Below are 25,612 nucleotides of genomic sequence, written 5' to 3'. Positions count from 1 at the left end.
AAGCTATCTGTCTGTCTTTCGATCTAATTGTCTATGTAACCATGATGCAAATATATGCAGTTCCCTCCATGGTTATTGGTCCCCCGTGTAAATATTACCGGTGAGTGGCCTAGTGGTTAGCGTGTCCGCCTCTCGATCAGGAGATTGTGAGTTCGACTCACGGTCGGGTCATACCAAAGACCATTATAAAAATGGTACCTACTGCCGTCTGGAAAGGCACGCTGCATTACAGATGCGAGTGGGGAGTCAAACTCTCGCGGTTACCAGAGGACTGTAACCCGAGCTATATAATAGGCGAGAGGCCGAGGGCTATGGAAACGGAGATCGGTGCCGCCCTATGCGCCGCAGGCGTGGGAAGGACTTTGGCTTGGAAATATTGTTTGAAAAAAATCCACATTTTAGTGAAGTCGCTTCATCTCACACTGATAAAATGAGAAAAATCCAACCTTTAATTGAAATATTTATTTTGGAGAAAACAAATCCCTCATCAAGAAATAATTATTTTCAACAAAAACACATTTTTCTCATTTTTTCAGTGTGAGATGAAGCGACGTCGCCAAAAGGTCGAATATTTCCAACCCTTCTTTACTAAACTTGTATTCATGCATCATTCATACATCTCAGACCCAGTAAGTAATGTGTTTACAGACTCTCTTCTCTCTCTTTTTGTTTTCAGAAACTCTTCCCGGAAAAGTTAGAATCCTGCCAGTGGTTACCGGCTGTGTCTGAAGCTGTGAACAAAAGACCTTTTGTGCGTCTCCCGCTAGCCGTTGTCGCTACGACGGTTATCGTGATCCTTGCTTTGTTCAACCTAGTAAGTAACATTTTATACTGAAAGTGCAACATTATTACAGAGAATTTATTTATTCATCACTCCAATATATTCTGGTTTTCAGTGTTTTCACCCAGCCGGGCTGAACTCTGCTCAGGGAAATGAAAGCAGCATAAAAAGTGATGCTGATCATCTCTTTTGCTTGCCTGTGAGTAGAACACGCACGTATTATCATAACACACATCATAACCACATACAGTGGTGCTTGAAAGTTTGTGAACCCTTTAGAATTTTCTACATTTCTGCATAAATATGACCTAAAACATCATCAGATTTTCACACAAGTCCTAAAAGTAGATAAAGAGAACCCAGTTAAACAAATGAGACAAACATGTTATACTTGGTCATTTATTTATTGAGGAAAATGATCCAATATTACATATCTGTGGGTGGCAAAAGTATGTGAACCTTTGCTTTCAGTATCTGGTGTGACCCCCTTGTGCAGCAATAACTGCAACTAAACGTTTGCGGTAACTGTTGATCAGTCCTGCACACCGGCTTGGAGGAATTTTAGCCCGTTCCTCCGTACAGAACAGCTTCAACTCTGGGATGTTGGTGGGTTTCCTCACAGGAACTGCTCGCTTCAGGGCCTTCCACAACATTTCGATTGGATTAAGGTCAGGACTTTGACTTGGCCATTCCAAAACATTAACTTTATTCTTCTTTAACCATTCTTTGGTAGAACGACTTGTGTGCTTAGGGTCGTTGTCTTGCTGCATGACCCACCTTCTCTTGAGATTCAGTTTGTGGACAGATGTCCTGACATTTTCCTTTAGAATTCGCTGGTATAATTCAGAATTCATTGTTCCATCAATGAAGGCAAGCCGTCCTGGCCCAGATACAGCAAAACAGGCCCAAACCATGATACTACCACCACCATGTTTCACAGATGGGATAAGGTTCTTATGCTGGAATGCAGTGTTTTCCTTTCTCCAAACATAACGCTTCTCATTTAAACCAAAAAGTTCTATTTTGGTCTCATCTGTCCACAAAACATTTTTCCAATAGCCTTCTGGCTTGTCCACGCGATCTTTAGCAAATTGCAGACAAGCAGCAATGTTCTTTTTGGAGAGCAGTGGCTTTCTCCTTGCAACCCTGCCATGCACACCATTGTTGTTCAGTGTTCTCCTGATGGTGGACTCATGAACATTAACATTAGCCAATGTGAGAGAGGCCTTCAGTTGCTTAGAAGTTACCCTGGGGTCCTTTGTGACCTCGCCGACTATTACACGCCTTGCTCTTGGAGTGATCTTTGTTGGTCGACCACTCCTGGGAAGGGTAACAATGATCTTGCATTTCCTCCATTTGTACACAATCTGTCTGACTGTGGATTGGTGGAGTCCAAACTCTTTAGAGATGGTTTTGTAACCTTTTCCTGCCTGATGAGCATCAACAACGCTTTTTTTGAGGTTCTCAGAAATCTCCTTTGTTCGTGCCATGATGTACTTCCACAAACATGTGTTGTGAAGATCAGACTTTGATAGATCCCTGTTCTTTAAATAAAACAGGGTGCCCACTCACACCTGATTGTCATCCCATTGATTGAAAACACCTGACTCTAATTTCACCTTCAAATTAGCTGCTAATCCTAGAGGTTCACATACTTTTGCCACTCTCAGATATGTAATATTGGATCATTTTCCTCAATAAATAAATGACCAAGTATAATATTTTTGTCTCATTTGTTTAACTGGGTTCTCTTTATCTACTTTTAGGACTTGTGTGAAAATCTGATGATGTTTTAGGTCATATTTATGCAGAAATATAGAACATTCTAAAGGGTTCACAAACTTTCAAGCACCACTGTAGCGTGCGTCTCAAACTCCGAGGAGAGTTCTTATTTGATTTTTATCGACTCAAATTTATTTCGAACTGAATCTTTCACCATCACATCAATGGTTAAACTATAAACTATACTTCAGACCATGTTTATGTACATTTTGATTTGATTTTTTTTTCTCTCCTCAGTATTCGGTGTATAGCTGTATCCTGTCATTTCTGGTGTGTGGAGTATTTTTGAGAGTGAGCTTTGAGCTGAAGCTGGCCTTCCTCTTCATCGCTTCAGCCATTTATTACATCATCATCAGTACCCAGAATGAGCTGTTCAAAGTGTACAGCAGATTACTTTCTGAAAAATTGAACAAGTACATGTATACACACATACATACGGAATTGGCCACAGTCTTTGGATCTGTTCTGCTCTGATATGCATGTGTTAACATTGGGAACTGTGTGTGTGTTAATTGTAGCACTGAACCCCCAGACCTAATAATGACCGCAGGGCTGATGAAAGAGCCACAGACTATGAGCTGCATCTACATCACTCTGTTCTTGTTTACTATGCTGCTCATATCACGTCAGGTATACACACACACACTGTTCTTGTAACGTGTTATTCATGTGACATCACTATAATCACAGCCATTTTGAGAACTGAAAACTGGACTGACTACTACAGTGCTATTTTGTGTGTGTGCGCGCGCGTGCTTAATTTAAGATTTTATTTGCATTCATACAGATAATCAAATGCCCTGATAAACATCACAACATACAATACATCTTCAACAAACTGCGGCGGAGCAGATTTTCCGTCACGCTACTTCGCCATGTTAGCTATGATATGGGAACTGAAAAGTGAATCTCGGCAGAAAGTATTACTCACATTCGCAAAAGTTCGTGAGCTCATATCGATGTTCTCTCCATCTGTAGACTACTTTTTTTTGTTCTTTTTTTCTTCCCCCTCCTGAAAACGGGAATTGTTTCCCCACCCTGACATGAAGAGTCACTCAGCTTCTGTGTTATTAAATGCGTCGACTCTCCAGAATAGTGAGAGCTGTTGTGTACGATATGTGATTGAGACCCTGGGATATTTGGTTATACAGTATAATATTATCTGCTGGCTTTTTTTCATGGTCAGTCAGATCAATATCATGCTAGCTGAATGGAATATATCTGATTGACCACGAAAAAAAGCCAGCCAATATTATGATACATACACATTCCTTTCAGGTTTTCGACGCATCTTTCTCTTTCAAAATTCTCTCAAAATCTTCTGTATTTAACGAAGCAAACCTAACGGCCATGTTTGTTTACAAATTGTCACAGTCGCTCGCTAGCATGGAAGTTTTACGTCTCCGACGTGTGACATTATGTCTTGACGACCATCCATGCAATATCGTAAACCATATTCAACGCTTATTCTCCATTGGGTAGAGTGATGTAATACATGTAGGATAAGCGATATGCTAACAATATTGCATGCTATCAAACCAAATGAATGAAACCTGCTAGAAGGGAATAAAACACAATTTTATTCCATCAAAAAAGTGTCCTGTGTGGATAATAATGTATCATATGAGACAAATGGATTTGATTTTTTTTTTTCCCCTCCATCCTTCCACCCCAATTTACTCTCTAATTTGCTCCATAATTTAGTCATGGATAATTCCCACCCACCAGACAGCTCTGTGTGATCACACAACTACCGACTAGGGAGTGCAAGGCTCATCATGTGCTTGATTTCAAATTGCCGCCTATGCAACATTCGGGGGCGGCAGAACACATTTAGAGGAAAGTGCTATCCGCCCATTTCCGCATACATGACCTCACAGACACCCATGATTAGCTAGAATCACTGTTAACTGACAGGGGAGGAAGAGTATCCCACCCCTCCCTCCTTGACAGCACAGCCAGTTTTGCTCTCTTAGGCTCCTGGCCATGGATGGCTGTGGCATCATCGGGATTCAAACAAGCGATCTCCACTTTTCTGTTGTGCCACTCAAGAGGCCAGATTTGATTTTTTAAACCTGTGATATTTTGTGATCAACCTCTTGCTGGTCCAGAATAGGACCTTATTTTAATTATAGAGCATAATTATTTAATCAGATCAATAATTAATTAGATCTTGTCACATGCCTCATACACACCCAGACTTTAGACATAATAAAATTGACAAGAAAACAAAGAAGAAATCTTTCTGGAACAAACACTGAGTTGACTAAAAGAACATTCATGCCCTTCCAAGAAAAACCCTTTTGACACAAAGTAGAGTTGACGTTCTGGGTAAAGGTTAATGGGGGGAAAATATTTCCAGCGATGCAGGTGGTGAAACCCTTCCTCTTCCTTCCAGGATGAGTTCTGCTGCCGTCAGGAATTCCTGCTGAAGAACAAGAACCGGACCGATAAAGACGAGATCGAGCTGTGTGAGAACCTGACGCGGCTGCTGCTGGAGAACGTTCTCCCAGCTCACGTGGCCGCACTGTTTGTGGGCGAGAACAAAAAGAACGAGGTGGGGCTGCTCTCCACTAATACTTTACTAAACCAGAAGTACAAGGTAGGGACCGTTTTATGAACGTTCAAGATGCCCAGCTGTTCATCCATAGCATGCTATTCTGAGTCATTCCACACCATGGCATGCTGTCATGCAGCAAGTGGTAAAGAGCAGAAGGAACTTCAGAACCTAATCCATGACTCGGTGTAGGTACTTACACCTTTGATTTTATTCAACGAAAAATATAATTGACATCAGGTGGTGGTATGGAGTGCAGTTTCTCAATGAACAACTGAACAATTTCACAACGAACTTTAACTGGTGGATACTTTTGAAGGAAATATTTGCCTTTAATTATTTGCAGTCTGAGAACACACCAGTCTCTTGTCTGTACGTAAGGCAGCTCATCGGGTTTGAGACCAAGCTGGTGAAACCTTTCTGAATTTATGCTTCTGTTGAGGGGAAAACACCTGATCTTGAAATCCTTCATGCATGAAAATATTCATCAAGAGTCTAAAAATCAACATCAGTCATCTTTTTCCTCGCTCGTTGTTCCTCACAACTTGGTGCCATGACCCGGATGGTTAGATTTTCACATTTAGCCTTGGAACAGCAGGGTTACACTGATTTGATCAAATAAGTCTTTCTAAAGAAAAGAGCTCGAGTGAAATTGCTGTACCTGTGAGTTCCTCCATTTACTTCACTGAATCGGATGAAGCAAGCTTGTTTTATCATTAACTAGCTTTGCGAACTCCAATTTAGATTGTGTTAACTTTGCTTCATCGATAGTAAGGTTGAGAATTCTTGCATATTTTATCCACAGATCACGATTGTATTTTCTGGTTGGTTTCGCAAATAACTTCATATAGACCCTTTTCACGTGACGTCACGACAAACGCGGCCGCCATTTTGGACATGTACTACCAGTAGTTTATCACAGCCAACATTAAGCCACAGGGCTTAATTTGAGGGGGAGCAAGCCGGAGCGCGCTCCGGAACCTCGGACGTTGGCTCCGGCAGCTATTTACACTGGATCCGGTGTAAATAGCTGCCGGATCATAATTACAGTAAACTAGTAAATACAGTAAAGGAAAAACTTGAGACTGAAAGGTTTTAACAGTCATCCAAATGACTGAACGTAAACATTGCTACAGTAACATACCAGCTACTATGTTGTTGACATTAGCTAGTGCTAAAAGCTAGCTGCTAGTACACTGCTACAACACAGACACCGACCCTAATAATACAGTTCTTGGTCATTGCCTGGTAACAGCAAATTTATAACGGGCCATGTCTCAACAGACTAAGAAGTTATTTCAATGACATTTAATAACATTTTGTTTATCCTGAGGACCGAAAGTAAATGAAAATGTGAACAAACCTTAGCTGTAATAAGATGGCGACCATCGGCTCCAGGGACGACCCGCTGATGTAGGCATGTTACCCAGCCTGACACAAAATATTTGTAGGCATCTAAACTCTTATACGCTTTCAGATCAATACCTGTGTATGGCAATGGGTTTTTAACGACATAGGTATACAGATCACGTGGGGCGAAGTCAGGTAAAGACGAGGACTTCGTGTACTTCCGTACGTCAGTGAACAATCCTGGTGGAAGCAGGTAAACATCGTTCTCTAAGCCTGCTAACCTCAATTTTTGCAAATACCTCTCCGTCTGCTCGCCCTGTAAATGCCCTACGTCGCTGGATAGTGAAGGTGTTTTCTGCATCTCGCTCCTTTTTCTTTTATGTTTTTCGTTTGTCGCCTTCCTCGCATTCAAACCGATTCGAGCCGAAGTCCACTACATGTCCAAAATGGCGGTCGCATTTACGAAGGTCACGTGACTGAAAAGGGTCTATAGGTGGTGTTTTCTGCTCTACATACATGACCGATATATTTGAGATGATGTGTGATTTTATATATGAAGTTTTGTAAGGGGGTGGTTTTGACAATACTTTCTAGGTCGTCGTTAGAATACTCAAACTTGTATTCACCTTCCTCTGAGTTGCGTCTTCTCCAACGCCCTTTAACCAGACGACGACTTCAGCATTGGAACCAGCACACTTCCATTTTACGTATTTCAATTTCTTTTGGGAGCCAAAATTAATTGCACTCCATCGGTTAGCTGAGATCTCGCACATTTTTCCTTCTTGTAGTCATGTTTATTTTGCTATCAGTTAGCGCAGAACGCAACTCATTGAATTTAGCTGTTGCTTTTGCTGTTTGTAGAGCTATAGATGGCACTTTAGTGTCACTTGAGATCAACTTGCCCAATAAGTTGTGTTAAGAATAAGAATACTAATTTATTTCAAAGCATTTCACAGAGTCTCAATGCTCCAACAATTACAAATATAATATTAACAAATAACAAGCTATAACAATAAAAGCACATATATTAGTGTTTACGTGTAATAGAAACTATGAAAACAAATTAACCAAAACAAAGATTAGTATTAAAATCGTAAGAAAGATGTTCATAATTAATAATAATGTTCAAAATGTAATGTCTTTCGACCAGTCTTGAAAGTTTCATATTCCACAGTCTTGGTCCACCTGATGAAAATGCTCCATCACTGTAACTTTTGGTGTTGGTCCTTGGAGCAGCCAAGAGCTGCTTCCCGTTTGACCTCAGAACACGAGCGTTGGAATATACGCATTACAATTCCTCCAAGTACACTACCGTTCAAAAGTTTGGGGTCACCCAGACAATTTTGTGTTTTCCATGAAAAGTCACACTTTTATTTACCACCATAAGTTGTAAAATGAATAGAAAATATAGTCGAGACATTTTTCTGGCCATTTTGAGCATTTAATCGACCCCACAAATGTGATGCTCCAGAAACTCAATCTGCTCAAAGGAAGGTCAGTTTTATAGCTTCTCTAAAGAGCTCAACTGTTTTCAGCTGTGCTAACATGATTGTACAAGGGTTTTCTAATCATCCATTAGCCTTCTGAGGCAATGAGCAAACACATTGTACCATTAGAACACTGGAGTGAGAGTTGCTGGAAATGGGCCTCTATACACCTATGGAGATATTGCACCAAAAACCAGACATTTGCAGCTAGAATAGTCATTTACCACATTAGCAATGTATAGAGTGGATTTCTGATTAGTTTAAAGTGATCTTCATTGAAAAGAACAGTGCTTTTCTTTCAAAAATAAGGACATTTCAAAGTGACCGCAAACTTTTGAACGGTAGTGTATGCCGGAGCGGGTCCATGGAATGATTTCTAAACCAGCAGAAGTAACTTATACTTGATGTGGGCATTAATTGGCAGCAAGCGTATCCTCTTAAAGACATTGGTGACGTCTTCACCATGTTGAGGTCGTGCTACAACTCTGGCAGCTGGCTTTAAGACACGTTGGCATTTCTTGAATTCGTATTCCGGCAGACTGTTAGTCATCCAGCCCTGATGTAACAAAGGCATGGACCAACCTCTCAGCAGTTGGCTGATCCAGGCACTTTCGAATCTTGTGAACTTGACTAAGGAGAACTTGCAACAATTGTTGTTCTGTTACGTATAGGATCATTTGTGGTCAAACAATACACCAAGATTCAGGCGTTGGTGAGATTTCCGAGCCTCCAAATCGTACTTCCGAGATGGCGGAAACAGATGGTGAGAACTTGGAATGGATCAGTCGCAGTTTGGTTTTGTCATCATTTAGAACGAGTTTATTGTTTAGGCACCAGGTTTTTATATCATTCAAACAGTTCTGTAGGACATGAACAGCGTTATCGTGGCCACCCTTTTCAGTGATGTATAATTGTGTATGTTAGATTAAATATCGCTCTAAAATTAGATTTTTGTTGCCTGTTAAAATTGCACGATTGAGTTTATGAATAGTTATGAAAGGTTTATTTACAGGAAACAATCACAGAGCAGGACACAATGCGTGTGTGTGTGAGACGTTTCTACATGCAGCATACACGGATCTACAAATGATCTTCTAGGAGTGACATCTGCAGAATAATTTGGCTTTCTAAACACAAGTACTTTCCTGCATGGTGGTGGATTGTTGTATTTATTAATTATTAAAGTATCTCCATTTATTCATGCATCTGTTGCATATCCATCTCTCTGTGTCCCACCTGTTTCTGTGTGAGTTATGTGGTTTATTGTTACTTAGGGATGGGGAAATGTGACGACATATCATTTAAAAAAAAAAAATTATATCATGATAAATTGTCACAATACAATGTTGAGACAGTTTTCGTGATTTTATATTTCAAACTTTTTTTTTTTTCAAGAACTAATTATGTTTGTAATTTCATGTCAGTGTTGTACCTTGTATCTTTCAAACTGTAAGTTCTACATATTGTGCATCGTACAAAAGTTTTGTGCGTCTATATTGGGATTTTTTTAAAAACCTTTTTGATTTCCCCACACCTCATATTAATGTCGTGTGTGCGCGCATGTGTGTTTTTTCTCCAGGATTTGTACTACAAGTCGTACGATTGCGTGTGTGTGATGTTTGCTTCAGTCCCTGATTTTAAGGAGTTCTACACCGAGTGTGACATCAACAAAGAGGGACTGGAGTGCCTGAGACTGCTGAACGAGATCATCGCCGACTTCGATGAGGTGAACCAGCAGCGCAAACGAATTCTTAAGTGTCAAGACTTTGAAGCAATGCTTCAAAAGCAAAACGTTTCCTTTCTTTCACTGCAGTTACTGTCTAAGCCGAAGTTCAGCGGTGTAGAGAAGATTAAGACTATCGGCAGCACGTACATGGCTGCGGCGGGTCTTAGCGGGACACCTGGACAGGAGACGAACCAGGTATTACACTGCAACATGAACAGTAAAGTACAGACATCAGGCCACAGGGCAGAAGTCTACACTTGAGTACTTAATATTAATAAGGATCAATGGCCTAGCAGGGCTAAGTCCCACCCCCAGTCTTTCAAAGGAAAAAGAAAAATCAATATTAGGTTTCATATTTTGCCAACCACATCATCTTTGAGGTTGACAAATGTTTTTTTTTTTTCTTTTTAAAGAGAGGATTATTTGTGATATATTTTTTTTAAACGGACTGTAACAGCACCTCTAGTGGTCATAGGCTAAAGGCCTCTGCATGCTCTTGCGACAAGGCTTTCGCAGATAGCTTTTCGCAGACAGTTGTAATTTATCGTTGAGCGGGGAGTAATAGGCGTGCGCGATGTTATTCACTGCCAGAACGCAAGGGGGCGCGAAGTCGCTAGGAGTAGTTGGTGGGTGTGGTTAGTGGAGTGTTTATCCTCCGGTTACTTATAATGACAAGAACTGGAGTCGTGTAGATGTATGTACTTCTTCACTTCCTCGATCAACCGCTCTTCGTGCTGCTCCATCTTCGCTCGTGTTTTTTAAAATGGCGGTCGTGAAAACAAACCAAACCGGGAAAGTAGGGAAGCGGAAGTGCGTGTACAGCGGATGTAGAGTGGACCAATCAGAGCCCTCTTGTCTGCGAGGCTTCTGCGGTGGTCACAATTTTTGGGAGGTGCGCGCAGAGCGTCTGCGAAGGGGGGGGGGCTACGCAGACACTGTCTGCGACGCTATCTGCGAGGACTGGGTTGTCAGCATAAATTGGCCTTAATTGTAACGAGCCCCATGCTGGAGGTTCGCACAGCCAATCAGGAACCAGCTGTGTAACCCTGTAACACCCCCCTCACCCCAGTTTTGCGCTCCAATGAGTTAACGTATTCTGGCCCATTTTGGTGACATGGCGGTCACCAGTAGGCGTGTTCCAGACTCAGTCACAGGGCTAATGAATGTGACTGATCGATTGAAGTGCATTATTTTATTCTATCATTATTCTTGTACTAAAATATGTTTGGAAGAGAAACTGAAAGTTGATTGACTGAATACACTTTGTCTAATCAAAGTACAAATTACACAAAAACACAGATGACAAAACTTCTTTGGTTTGAACAAAAGGGCGACAACCTTTTTTTAAGTACCGTGTTTGTTATTCAAACTAAACGCAGCTCAGATTCAGGTGGCAAAAGTTGTATTATAACCTTTTAAAATGTATATTAGGAATATATATATATATTACATAAACACGAGTTTTTTACTGGGAAATATACCACTCGTATTTTTCCTTCCAGCTACATCCAGGACATAAATATCTATCACTACGTTCAGACTGCAACCTGAAACGACCCATATCCGATTTGTTGTGAAATCCGATTTTTTTGTTAGGCCGTTCACATTACCAATTATATGAGACTTGTATGCGATCTCCAATATGAACGGAAAACGACCCAAAAATGTCCCGCATGCGCAAATTGACACGTAATAAGCACATCTACGTAATACGTTAACAAAAAAAAAGCGTACTCTTCAAGTTTAATTTCTTTTTTTGTTTGTTTGTTTAATTATCTGGTTAGTGTTAAAGTGTGAGGTCTCGTGTGTGTTTTTGTTTCTGAACTGAAATGAAAACGTGTAGCCTGGTAACGAGGGTTGACTCCTAAATGTGTCTCTAATTTCTATATAAGTGCACTACATGTTACTAGGAAGTAATGGATTTTTAAACTCTATATAGTGCACTCGAGCTTCAGTAGGCAGTCGTTTGGGATACGGCCGCTGTATTACCAAACTCCTAATTCAGGCTTAATAATTTGCACATATTTATTTCGTCATATTAATAAACTTTTTCTACATTTTTATAAATATTTATTTAGATTGTTTATAGCCAGCTGAATTCTGCAACTTCTGTCAGCGCTGGCTCAAGGTGCAGAAACACCAGTGCAGTTTGCGATGGAGATGAGGCGAGACCTGGCGATGTGGTACAGGATGGTTTAAGTTATAAATCAGTTATAGAAACTGTTTTATTTAATCAGGCTAACAGATCAACATCCAGGTCCCTACCAAATCCACCATTAGCTTGATCAATTCTATAAAAGTCTATTTAAATTCTGAAAACTGTACAAATGTTGTTGTTTTCCACCAAAGAGGCGGGATTAGCCAACGCAGAATAGTGACGTTTGTCTCTTGTTGATGACGTGTAGGTCGCATGAATGCGACCTGTCCGGTCAGACTGCAGTCGCATGTGAAAATATCGGATATGCATCGGATTTAGGACCACATATCCAAGCGGCCTGGGTCGCATGTGAAAAAATCGGATCTGTGTCGTTCAGATTGTCAATAACAAATCGGATACAGGTCGCATATGGGCAAAAAAATCAGATATGGGTCGTTTCAGGGTGCAGTCTGAACGTAGTCTTTGTCACTCGTGAGGAAATCAATAAATTGTTTTTGATAAATTTGGGCACTTTTTGTTTGTGAATGTGTCTAGATCGTAAAAATAAAATCACACGTTGGCTTGAAGATATGAAGCTTATCTTCTTGTGTTGAAAAACTCGCATTTTTCATACGCAATGCATCACGGATCTGAGTGACCCATTTCACCCCGAGATTTCACCCCGATGACATCACTCCCAGTGTTTTCCTGCTGACTAGATGTGTGTTGTCAAAATGGCTCAAAATTAAAATCCTTTTGATCAACTTGCGTATTTATTTATCGATTGATTTGTTGTTTTTTGTGCGATGTGTCCATATAATATAAAGAACATTACACGGTGGCACGAAGATATGAAGTTTATCTTCTCATGTTGAAAATATTTTCACTCACTTGGGAATATATTCACCACTCAAAGATAAAGTTCATATCTTCACACAACCGTGTAATATCCTCTATATATTATTCACTGGTGAAAGTTATTTTAAAGGGAGAATTTAATATTGACAGATTCCTATTATCAGAGACAGTTTCCTGTTTCACAATTCACATTGTAATCATGAATGCTCGATGTTGGCAGGACCGGGAGCGGCAGCCGGCACAGATCGGCATCATGGTGGAGTTTGCCATCGCTTTGATGGGAAAGCTGGACGGCATCAACCGGCATTCGTTTAACAGTTTTAGACTGCGTGTGGGTGAGTGTAGCGGACACACACCCACATACACCCAGCTCTACTTTTACTCACCACATGAATTCCGAATAACTGAACTATCTGCTCTGTCCTGTGTCTTCCTCAGTGAGCTTTTGAGCTCATCAGGATAAAGTTTTAAAGATTGTGTTTTCTGCTTTGAAGATGAAGTTAATTTTAACTCAAAATAAATGCAGCTGTAAAATCACCTCCTGGCATATTTTTGGACAGTGGAAGGAAACTGGAGGGAACCCACAGGGGCAGGACATGCAAAGTGTTTTCATTCATCGAAAAGTCTATGCATCCAACCATCTACTCATCCATTGCGCTGTCTATCCATTCATTTATGCTTCTGTCTTCTTTCCTGTTCATCTATCCATCCATTCATCTAACTATCATTTATCTGTATATCTTTCCATTCATCCAGCTATCCATCCATTCGTCAAACTACTGCTCATCTATCCATTTATTCATCCATCTGTATTTCCATTCATCCATCCATCTTTTTCTTTTGTCTATCCACTTATCCAGTCATCCATCCATTCATTCTTTTATCCATTGGCTCACCCATTCATCCATCCATCCATCGGTTCACCCATCCACCCACTTATCCATTCATCTATTCACCCATCTGTCAAACTATTGCTCATCCATCCATTCATTCAATTATCCATTTGTCTTTGTCCATCCATCTATCTTCAGAGAACCTGGAAGGAACCCACATGGACATGGAGAGAACATGCAAAACTTTTCATCGATTGATTAATCCATCATTCTATCCATTTATTCATCTGCCATTCTGTCCATTAATGTATCAGCTCATCTTTTCAGTCATTCGTCTGTATTTCTTCAGTACCTGCTACTTAATGTTTCATGTACTCTATATCATGTTTTTTATACATTATATTTTGAGTATATTTAGTGATATTTTTCTGAACATGAAATGAAACACTAGGACACCGTGTGCCGTGAGTAGAGCTGCTCTTTTTTGCGACTCACTTGGCTGCAGATGTTTTGGAGGAGTTTTGATGCTCTCACTGCACACATCTGTGGTTTGGTCTTGTGTGTTACCAAAAAGACGAGCAACTCAAGGTCCCATTGAAATCTGAAAATAAACTTTTACGCATGGAATACTGTTTTGGTAAACTTAGAAATGTGAATAGTGGAGGAACGGGAAGCTCATGTGCTTGTTCAGGGCTGAACAGTTTCATAAATGAAGTGCCGTGGAGAGACTGTGCACCTAATACCCTGATGTGGCAGCGATCAGAGAGGAGCTGTTATTAAAAGTCTGCTGTCCAGCGCTGAGTTTTTACTGAGAGTGACTCATTCCATTTTATATGCATGTGGCACAGACAGAATTTGTATTATTTTTATTGCCGAGTATGTGACGTCTGTCTATACTAAATGAGAATGTGGTGAAATTCTTTATTTATTCCATGTAGTGTATGTGTGTGTTTTGAGATTACGCCCAATCATACACTGCAAATGTATTTCAATTATTTCATTTTCAAGTTAAGAACCAGACCTAATTTTTATTGAGCACCCATTACGTTTCGAGGATTGTATATTTTTATAAAGTGACGTGGTTCTCACCCACAGTTATAAATAGAAATTGACATTTGGCTAGAATTTGCAAAAGCACTTGTGTGGTCAGTGATGTCATTAGACTTTTTTTTTTTTAAACACAGCAGTTCTTAACTTTTAACTGTTTACTCTCATGGCACACAAAACGCATGTTATCTTCGAAATTGCGTCCTGCTGACATAAATATTTTGTCAAGTGTTTTCAAAGCATGTTGATTGTGTGTTTGTGCAGGAATAAACCACGGGCCAGTAATAGCGGGGGTGATCGGGGCACGCAAGCCACAGTATGACATCTGGGGAAACACTGTGAACGTAGCCAGCCGAATGGAGAGCACCGGAGAACTGGGCAGGATTCAGGTACTTATGACTCTCAATTTTTTTTTTTTTTAAAGCTTTAATCCACATGTTGAATTGGGATTAAATAATAAAACCCCTCAGAGAGATACCATCACATTCCATATAGGATACTAACAAAGCCAAACTGCCATGATGCTGTTAGCATTTCCCAAAAGCCAATTATTAATCTTTATTCACTGACATTAAGGCTTTTGATTTATCCTCAGAGAAAGACAGAAATGCTTAGTAACAGTCGACTCCTAATGAGAGCCATCAGGTTAAACATGCCTTGTATCCAGGGTTGTAGAGTCTCAAATATACAGTGCTGAGCGTAAATGAGTGCACCCCCTCTGAAAACTAACATTTTAAACAATATCTCAATGAACACAATTAATTTCCAAAATGTTGACAAGACCAAGTTTAAGATAACATCTGTTTAACTTATAACGTGAAAGTAAGGTTAATAATATAAACTTAATTACATATTTTTCAGTTTTACTCAAATTAGGGTGCAAAAATGAGTACACCCCATTGAAAGTCTCTGGAACAAAGCTAAATTGTAGACTACAAATGTCTAATTTAACAAGAATACAATCACAAGTGTGTCTAATTAGTCATTACACAGGTGTCCAGCAGACAGTTGACTATAAAAGGGTGTTAATTCAAGAAAACCCCTTCACCACATGGAAGACACATAACACAAGACCTGAGAAAGAAAATAATTTCTTTGCACCACAAAGCTGAAGGCTACAAGAAGATCAGCAAAGCTTTACTTATCAGTCAGAATACTGTAGCAAAAGTGGTACAAAAATTTAAGAAAGATGGAACTGCAACCATCTCACAGAGACGTCCAGGTCGTCCACGGAAGTTAACACCTCGACAGGAGCGTCTTCTGATGAGAAGGGTTGAAGAAAATCGGCATGCAAGTTCACCGCAGTTATCTAAAGAAGTAGAAAGCCAAACTGGGGTGACTATTTCCCGTGACACAATACGGCGTACACTGCAGAGGAATGGCATGCATGGATGCCGTCCACGAAAGAAGCCTCTCCTAAAGCCCAGGCACAAAAAAGCCCGCCTAGAGTTTGCCTGACAAAGATGGAGACTACTGGGACTCTATACTCTGGAGTGATGAGACCTAGATAGATGTTTTTGGAACTGACGGCTTCAAAACTGTACGGCGTCGCAAAGGTGAGGAATACAAAGAAAAATGCATGGTGCCTACAGTGAAACATGGTGGTGGCAGCGTCCTTATGTGGGGCTGCACGAGTGCTGCTGGTGTCGGGGAGCTGCATTTCATTGATGGCATCATGAATTCACAGATGTATTGCTCTATACTGAAAGAGAAGATGCTACCATCACTCCGTGCCCTTGGTCATCGTGCACTTTTCTAACATGACTAAATACACATCTCAGGCCACTGTTGGATTTCTGAAGAAGAACAGGGTGAAAGTGATTCAGTGGCCAAGTATGTCTCCTGATCTGAACCCGATCGAACACCTATGGGGAATTCTGAAGAGACAAGTTGAGCATCACTCTCCATCCAGCATCCAGTCACTAAAAGAGGTCGTTGTTGAAGAATGGAAAAAGATTGATGTTGCAAAATGTCGCCAACTTGTTCATTCCATGCCTAGAAGACTTGGTGCTGTCATTAAAAATCATGGAGGCCATACAAAGTACTAGATGTCGTAGTTTTTGTTGTGGGGCGTACTCATTTTTGCACCACCCTAATGTGAGTAAAACTGAAAAATGTGTAATCTAAGTTATATTATTAACCTTACTTTCCCGTTATAAGTTAAACAGATGTTATATTAAACTTTGTCTTTTCAACATTTTGGAAATTGTGTTCATTGAGAGATTGTTTAAAATGTTACTTTTCAAAGGGGGTGCACTCATTTACGCTGAGCACTGTAGTAGCAAAATAATTTCTCCTTGAATAAACTATTTTTTTCTAATATTTACTTACATGGTATAAACTCTAAAGCGATTTTGTACTCGACTCTCTTCCATAAAGGAGATTTTTCAGTTCTTTTATATGATATTAGATTTACGCATTGTGTACGCTCTCATCAAACAGGGTTCAGAAGAGTTCAAACGCTGAGCTGGAAATTGGGAAAATGAAACTCGTTTGGTCAAATAGCCTACATTAATCCAAGTCTTGACCTCCTGGCAAAGACGAACAAGTTTTTAGATAAACTATCCTGATATTTGCCATAATTCATGAATCCATCAATCTTTACAGGATCATCTCGGGCCATTACTTGGAAAACTGTGTCAAATTTATTGTAAATGTCCTGTTAAGGTTTTCTTTTGAGGAGAAAATTATCATGATTTGTAAGTAAAGATTTAAAAGAACAAAGTGTATTAAAAATTAAGGAAAAGAGCACGACGTTTCAGTGCCGCTCGGACGCCGTTATCAATCAAATGTTCGTAAGCTAAGCCACCGTCAAATATATAGGGATAGATTAGCATAATGCTAAACAGAAAGTTTGGCCTGTAAAGAGTCCGATTGCGTGTTCAGAGTTGGTCTTCTTTCTCGAGTATCGAGCATTTCGTACAATCAGCAGTCGAATTTACTCTGACACTTTCTTAAGACAGCAAAGTTCTTATTTATGTCTTTAGGTGCGATATCGTGTGCCGTCCTATAGTGTTTACTGATGCTTGAAGACACGCCTTTATGCTCTTCGATACGCTCATGCAAGTGTCTCCAGGTGTAACCAATTCAACTCATCACAAGAGTCACATTTGAAACGATACACCACCTGTTGCTGATTTATAATCGGGTGTTTTTTCCTCTTGCAGCTTTAGTGCATTGTTGAGTTTGCGGCTCAGAAATATGGATTGGAGTCTAATGTTTATCTTGTTAACTCGATCTTGTAATTTCCTTCTGACGATGTTAGCTGAACATTGGTGCGGTGATTCTGATGATGTTGTCCGGTTCTTTAACTTCCGGTGTACCAGGATGTTTACAAAGTTTAGAATTGATGAATCCTTTGACGGTATTGTAGGTGCTTCAGGCATCAGAACACTTTCTTTAAACGGTTACATTCATCGTTAAAATAGGACCGTGAGGATGACAGTGGATAGGCTCTGTCCAGCATTGTTTTAAATAAGCCTCATTTATTTATAGCGGTTGCCAACGTGACACTTGTAGTGAAGAAGGAGGCCGGTGTCTGTTGGCGTGACGTCGACTTTAGTTTCAATAAGACAGGACTTACTGAGGGGCGGCACGGTGGTGTAGTGGTCAGCACTGCCGCCTCACAACAAGAAGGTCCTGGGTTCAAGCCCAGCAGCTGGCGAGGGCCTTTCTGTGTGGGTTTCCTCTGGGTGCTCCGGTTTCCCCCACAGGCCAAAGACATGCAGGTTAGGATGATTGGTGGCTCTAAATTGACCGTAGGTGTGAATGGTTTTGTCTCGGTGTGTCAGCCTTGCGATAACCTGGCGACTTGTCCAGGGTGTACCCCGCCTCTCACCCACAGTCCGCTGGGATAGGCTCCAGCTTGCCTGCGACCCTGGAGAACAGGATAAGCAGCTACAGAAAATGGATGACTTACTGAGGAGTCCTAAGTCGAGAAAGGGAAGCGAGCCGTCTTTCTCAATTTCAGTGGTGAGCTTTAAAGAGGTGTGGCAATGATTTAGGACATCCAGAAATTTAGAGGCTTCCAATTTATTTGGCACTTTTACTACAGTGTCAGCGTAGCTCTGATAGTATTCTGCAGGCTTGTAGTACTTGAGTCTGACTCGTGCCCGAATTTTAAGGACTTGTGACTCGACTTGAGCACTGACTACTCGGACTCGTGCATTAATTGCATTCGGACTCGTAAATTGGAGACGAGGACTTGGATTATTATGGATTTTTTGTAGCATGCCATGATGATTTGGGATAAGATATTTATAGCTACATTAATTTTGTGCAAGAGTATCACACCTGCGCACCTTGGAATGTGCGTCAGATAGATGCCTATATAAAAACTGTGAAAACACACTTACTTTGCGAAGTATTGAGCCGCGTTGCTGATACATTACCAAGCTTTGTTTCCTTGTTTGGTTTCCTGATTTCCTGTTTCTCATCTTTGATTCTGCCGAGTCTACGCTAGCCTGTTTGTGCCTCGCTCGACCTATTGCCCGTTTCGCTGTTCTGGATTGTTTACCCGTCTTCGCTTGTATTAATAAACACACCTTCTGCGCTTACATCCATCTCCCAACCATCTCTGGCAGAATACTTCACACTCACTGATAGAGAAGCACATTCACCTGTTCATACGCCATTTTCAGGAACAAACTAATGTTAATGGTGCTGAAACAAACAGCCACTGTCACATAGTGCGGTTGGAGTCTTGTTCTCGGACTTGAGGTTTAGTGACTCAACTACAACACTGGTATTCTGGCATTTGACCTTCTTGTTGAAGAGTGTTCTCACACACAAAAAAAAAATCATGAGAATTATTTTCTGTTAAAGGGGAAAAAAACAAAACAAAAACTGTTAGTAGTTTCTCTTTGAGTGAAAGATTTACAGGTAGTCGTCGACTTACGACCGATCGACTTTATGACCGTCAAGTGTTTCCCAGCTGAGCGTACGACAGTTTCCGCCCCAGCTCCAGGCACACGCGCAGTCTCTCTCGCGCACTCCGTCATACAGTTTCCGCCCCAGCTCCTGGTTTATGAAACGAGCAAATCCTCCCGCCAGCCCGAGCGCTGCAACAGCTGATGATGACGTAGACGACCCACAGCCAAGCACCAGTGATGCCAGCGGTCACCAAGTTTTGTATTTTGCTATGTTTTACATTTTAGTTTGAAACATACCAAAATACAAATGTTTTCTATTTTTCACACCTGTATTTCGTATTTTTTGTTTTGCACGTATTAAATGAATTGTACTGTACGCAGTGTAGTATGCAGTGTTTGACTTAAACCAAATAATGAGCCGAGGTAATGAAATAAGAAAATGCTGATAAAATAAGACTTTAAGATGATTACAAATCACAATATACTTACGTTCATTTAACATAGGCCGACTTACAACCAGTCAGTCGTAACCAAACGCAGTCTTAAGTCGACGACTACCTGTATTCGTAAATTGTTTAGACAAGAAATTTGGTATTCTTGAAAAACCTGTGAAACTTCCCAGCCTACTCTTGCTCATAAATTTACGCATTAGAAGAATAATTAATGTAATCCTCTACTATAAAATCGTACTATTTGCATGGATTACTGCACTTTTATATTTGGAACAGTGTGTTCAGGTTAGCTTGCTTATTTTTTTATTGTGTATAAAGCATTTAGCAGATGCACTTATTCACAGAGACGTCCAGAAATGCTTTGGAGTCTCTTTAAAAAAAAAAAAATTGACAAACAAAAAATGGGAGGGGGAAGAGAAGAGGCACAGCTGTAAACAAATCCATCCACTGATGGAAGATTTAGAGCTCGTTGAGTATCCTTAATATTATAAAGTAATAAATATATTCATTCGCATAGGAGCATGTCAAAATCACTTTTCACATTTACCTTCATTATTCATTTCAACCTCCCAGCTGTCTGTGGGCGTCACTGCATGCAAATGAGCTGCGTACAAACGTTATGGGTGATAAACAAGCGAGCACAAAGATGATCAGCCTTTCCAAAACTTCTGAAACGGCGAAGCAGATACCAGAGCAGTAGTAACTTTGCTAAGCTGTTAAACAGTGCATATTAACAGCTTAATATTTCTGCACTGAAAGGTTTACATGTTTGTTTTATAATGCACATCTTTGCTTCTATTGTAAACAAGGTGTAAATTATCTGAGCCAAACTAGTGACAAATGTAATATTTATGATCACTAGAGTTAAACTGCGTTATTTTCTCAATTTAACATTTTAATATACGTGTGTGTGTGTATATATATATATATATATATATATATATATATATATATATATATATATATGAGTGATTCCACGCTTATGGGTACTGAAATGGGGACATGAACTTATTTACCTAAAACCATTTCTTTTTTTACCATCAGGTCACAAAACATGTAATCTTTAATTAATATGTTAAAAGATAACTTTAATTTTCTGAGATGTAATAAAAACATATTTATATGCCAAAGTCAAGGCTATGAGTTCCAAAATGATGTCTGTTACATTACTTCTGTTACGATTGTCCATCTCGCGTCTGTTACAAATTAATTACAATCTAGCTATATACCATGTTAATCTTATTGAAAGAATGTGTATGTTTATTCTACTACACATGTTTATTAATTATATTTGCTAAAACATCACCTTCCTATGTTTCAAAAAGTAATTCTACATTGTTAAAATTGAGAATCTATATGTCCACAACACTTCTGTTACGTTCTGACTTTGGCATATAAATATGTTTTTATTACATCTCAGAAAATTAAAGTTATCTTTTAACATATCATTCATTAAAGATTACATGTTTTGTGAGCTGATGGTAAAAAAAAGAAATGGTTTTAGGTGAATTTTTAAAAATAAGTTCATGTCCCCATTTCAGTACCCATAAGCGTGGAATCACTCATATGTGTTTATTTACCAGCTTAAGGTCGGTCCATATCGTGAAATACCGTGGCCGAGGTCATGGTATTTCACCATACAGACCGACCTTAAGCTGGTAAATAATACATATATATTTTTCTTTACCAAATTCTAACAGAAAACGAGAGCGCCCGAAAGGGAAAATCGAGCCGAGACACCATTTTGAATCCTCATTCACGGCTGTAATGCAAATGGCTTCCTCCTCGGTATACAAGTGCACTTCCATGGCAGGAAAAAAAAACTACGTTTTGCCGCCAATGTAGTCCCCTATTTATACAAAATTGAGGGATTCAGCCATGTTTTTGCTCGGCGTTAGCAACAGTTAGAGGTTTTTAGCTTTCTCCGTGAACACTGTATCACTACCCATGATGTAAAAATTAATGCTATTCTCCTGAGAAATGCTGGAAAAATTTAAGATTTTCGATAATCTTATTAAAAAAAAAAAAAAAGATAAATGTTGACAAAAAATGCTACTATGTTTGTTGTTGTGAACGAGCGAGTTGCCAGAGGTCCGTACTGTAGGATACGGACCCACTTGCCAGCCAATCAGAGCGCAGGATTTGGACCGCGAAAAAAATACATGTCTTAAGACCTTTTTGATATGTATAATTTTTTACAAATCTTTGACTCATTGTACATATTGAAGACAGATAGTTAACGTTTTGATTGATTGAGCCATGTGAAAGCTTTTTAATGATCCTTGAGGAAATTTAGCATAGCAGTGAATTAACACACATCGTATATGTTCTAGGTGACTGAAGAGACATCGGACGTGCTGCAGAAGCTGGGATACTCGTGTGAGTGCCGAGGTCTGATCAACGTGAAGGGGAAAGGCGAACTCAAAACGTTTTTTGTATGTACAGACTCCAATAAGCAGCAGGGAATGGGGCTCAGCTGAAAGTGCTGACGTTCACACACACTGCTGGATGGGTAGGATTCCCCCCCCCCCCCTCTTTTTTTAAATATTTCTTGGAATGTGAATTGTTTTTATATGCCGTTATACAAGTCTGAGAAGACTTCCAACTGTTAGAAAACTGGGCCAGAAGCAAAAAAAAAAAAAAAACCCTCACGAAGGCAGAAACTTTGAACAAATATACACTTTACAGACTGGCCAAGGCTGAACGTTCCCACCGAATGCTGGAGCAGGTTGCCAGTGTTCACTGACCTTAAACCTGTCTGCGCTGTACCTGGAAAAAACGGATGGCAACTAACCAAGCTCACAGAAGAGGAACTTTCGAATACTGCTGATTGTCGCTGTAAATCTTTGTCTTAAATCGGCACACTCGAACATGAAGAGGACTTTTTTTATTATTATTAATATTTACTAGAACATGATGTGAAGCTTTTGGAAGAACAGGAATCTTATTTGTGAAGTTGTGGACGGACGACTTCAAACTCTGTCTAGAAAAACAGTTCTTTGGGTTTACTATTTATCATTTCATGTTGGCTAATCTAACAGCAATTTACGCATCGATGTTAAGTAATTTAAGATGACTAGGTAGATCTAAACATAATTAATAATAACCGAAAAGGCTACAATACAATCAGTGATGCCAAAAACGAAGAGATTTGTGGAAACTTTAATACCTGACGGCCATGTCCTCGTTGTGACGAGGAAAGCACGCAATGTGGGTGTACTGTAACGAAACTAACATCTCTACCAACTTTTTAACTTCTGTCTAAGGTGTCCAAGTTAAACTTGCTGTACAGTATCAGTATGGAATAATAAATTTTCAATAATAAACCATACGTCACATCTCGCCTTCCTTAAAGAGGACTTTTTTTTTTTAAATAAAAAAACCACATTTATTATGCAAAATGTATATAAACATCAGACAAAAATGAGCACCATGAATACAGGAAAGACCGATACAGTTAGTTACACTGTGATGGCGGAGACATCATCCGAGCCCATACACACTGTCCAGCTGCTCCGCTCCCACTGTAAAATACAAAGAATTCTACGTTAAACAAACCACGACTCCTTTCAGTGTAAAGCTGAGGTGCTTTTTTTCATTCTGGAGGCGGAAAACAAAAGGATTAAATTGAGGAGTATTATTATCTGATGTGAACATATTAAATAGACACGAGTGTTTTACTGGGAAATACGCCACTCGTATTTTTCATCTGAGCTCCATCCGTGGCATGTCACTGGTGAGGAAATCGATTAATCTGGGTACTTTGTGTGTCGATATAATAAGAGAAAAAAAATAAATCACATGGTGGCTTGAAGATAGGAAATTTATCTTCTTGTGTTGAAAAACTCACTTTTTTTTTTTTATACAAAATACGTTGCAGATCTGAGTGACATTTAAAGGTCATAGGCAACAGTCAGAGGTGAAATGTACAATATCAACTTTATTGTCTAGAAGAACGACCCAAAAAGCGAATTCAATTTTCCTCGTGTCTAATTTGCACCCTAAAATTGAATAAAACGGTTAAAATATACTGTTTTGTCCAATTTCCGAAGGTTTACATCTCACTTATGCGCACTTTCACCGCCAGGGGACCGTCGTCGTGACATCATTTAAGGCAAACAGACTGGGAGCAGTTTCTGTGTTTACTTGTGAACCGAGCACACGTGTACGGACTTTGGTCGTGAGAGTTTGTGTAAAATGTCTGAAAGCGATAGCGATTTTGAAGTAGGAACTCTCCAAATTGAATATCGAGAGGTGAAACCGTATATGTATGAACCTATGGCTGTTGTGAAGCAGTCGGTGAATGTGGCTCACTGGTTTGACCGTGCGGCCTCGGAATCGGACAGCGACTCTGATCGCCGTGACCCCGGACCTCAACAAGACTCGCGCCCAAACGATTTATCCTGGTAGTTATGATAAATTTCTACTTTCGTCGTAATACTAAATAAGAGCCTTTTTGAAGAATAATTAAACCGCCCTCCCTAGTGGATATAGGGAACGATTACTGGACAGTGCGCCGGTAGGCCACATTAGCCTGCTATCCGCGCCATTATACTATTTATAGCCGACTCTAAGCGAGGAAATATCCCTTTGTCTCATTTCCACACTGATTGTACAGGATCCCTCAGGATTCTTGACTTGTCAGTTGCAAGCAAAAGTAAAAATGTTTCCCTCCAATCTTCTCCTCCTTTTTGCTTGAGCGTTACTGCTCCGTTTCTTCTTTGATTGCTTGATTTTGTTTCACGCACACAATCCACTCTCTCCGCCTCTTCTGGAAAAAAACAACAACCCTCTGGCTTCACGCACACAACCCACTCGCGCCGCCTCGTCTCCTCTCTCGGAAAAACCGAGTCCCATTGTTACAGTTCACTGCACTACAATAAGGCATGGGGGTTTTTCTTTGGAAATTCCTGAACGCATGTCTGCACTCAAGCCGAACGGCAATGTAAGTAAACGGAAGTGGACTCAACTCAAGCGGTTTGTTTGGCTTAAATGACGTCACGCGCCGAGTGGTCACGAAAATAGCCAAACAGAAATTCACCGTGATCCGCGCTAACTTATTTTAATTATTACTGATTAACAATACTTCTTGGGACCAGAAGAAAATTACAGAGGGTTTTTAACATATAAAGTTTCAAATGTGCATAAAATTAAAACTGTTGCCTATGAGCTTTAAATAATATTGGCTGGTGTTGAGTGATCTATCTCGGAAAAAAAAAAAAGCCAGCCGATATTATTATTATATACATACACATTCCTTTCAAAATTCTCTCAAAATCTGTATTTAATGAAGCAAACCTGGCGGCCATGTTTGTTTACAAATTGTCCTAGTCGCTCGCCAGTACAGAAGTTTTACATATAGATGAAAGTCTTCCGGATTTACCCGGAAAGCCGGATATTTGACAAAACTCTTGAAAATCTCTGGTTTCCCGAATGGAGAAATTTATTTTTCACGTTCCTGGACGCGGCGTAATACTTCGCATCGTCCTTGCCTGGGCGCGGTCCTTAAATAGTCCAAACATAGTTCATTGATTAAAGACAGGTGTTCTTTGTTAACGGCGCGCAGGACTGACACCGTTCTGCGCAAGCGCAACACAATCACACTAGGAAGCATGTTCAAGCTGCCAGTGTAGCTGCAGTCTTTTCTCGTGTTAATTCGCCGTGGCAAAACTTTCCTCCTCCTTTCGACGTGAAGAGAGGTAAGCAATTTATTATACTTTTTTTTTTTTCC

The 25,612-nt window shown here is 40.0% G+C and overlaps 2 protein-coding genes across 2 annotated transcripts in view; one reads left to right on the top strand and one right to left on the bottom strand.

Moving 5' to 3' along the window:
- Nucleotides 1–2,891: 2,891 nt before the first annotated feature.
- The window catches only part of adcy7 (adenylate cyclase 7), a 32,857-nt gene continuing 10,136 nt past the window's right edge, over nt 2,892–25,612 (top strand). Inside the window, exons 1-8 of the mRNA XM_060911638.1 lie at nt 2,892–2,976; nt 3,082–3,193; nt 4,962–5,120; nt 9,537–9,683; nt 9,771–9,878; nt 12,899–13,013; nt 14,823–14,947; nt 22,215–22,393. Of these exons, the coding sequence (XP_060767621.1) occupies nt 3,104–3,193; nt 4,962–5,120; nt 9,537–9,683; nt 9,771–9,878; nt 12,899–13,013; nt 14,823–14,947; nt 22,215–22,361 (891 nt within the window). The 5' untranslated portion in view covers nt 2,892–2,976; nt 3,082–3,103 and the 3' untranslated portion in view covers nt 22,362–22,393. The remainder of the gene's footprint in view (nt 2,977–3,081; nt 3,194–4,961; nt 5,121–9,536; nt 9,684–9,770; nt 9,879–12,898; nt 13,014–14,822; nt 14,948–22,214; nt 22,394–25,612) is intronic.
- brd7 (bromodomain containing 7) overlaps nt 23,030–25,612 on the bottom strand; it is a 31,699-nt gene continuing 29,116 nt past the window's right edge. Inside the window, exon 17 of the mRNA XM_060911637.1 lies at nt 23,030–23,405. Coding sequence (XP_060767620.1) covers nt 23,365–23,405 — 41 coding nt within the window. The 3' untranslated portion in view covers nt 23,030–23,364. The remainder of the gene's footprint in view (nt 23,406–25,612) is intronic.

Source organism: Neoarius graeffei, chromosome 27, assembly GCF_027579695.1.
Source record: "Neoarius graeffei isolate fNeoGra1 chromosome 27, fNeoGra1.pri, whole genome shotgun sequence".
Taxonomy (NCBI): domain Eukaryota; kingdom Metazoa; phylum Chordata; class Actinopteri; order Siluriformes; family Ariidae; genus Neoarius; species Neoarius graeffei.
This window is presented reverse-complemented; position numbering and strand designations above follow the sequence as displayed.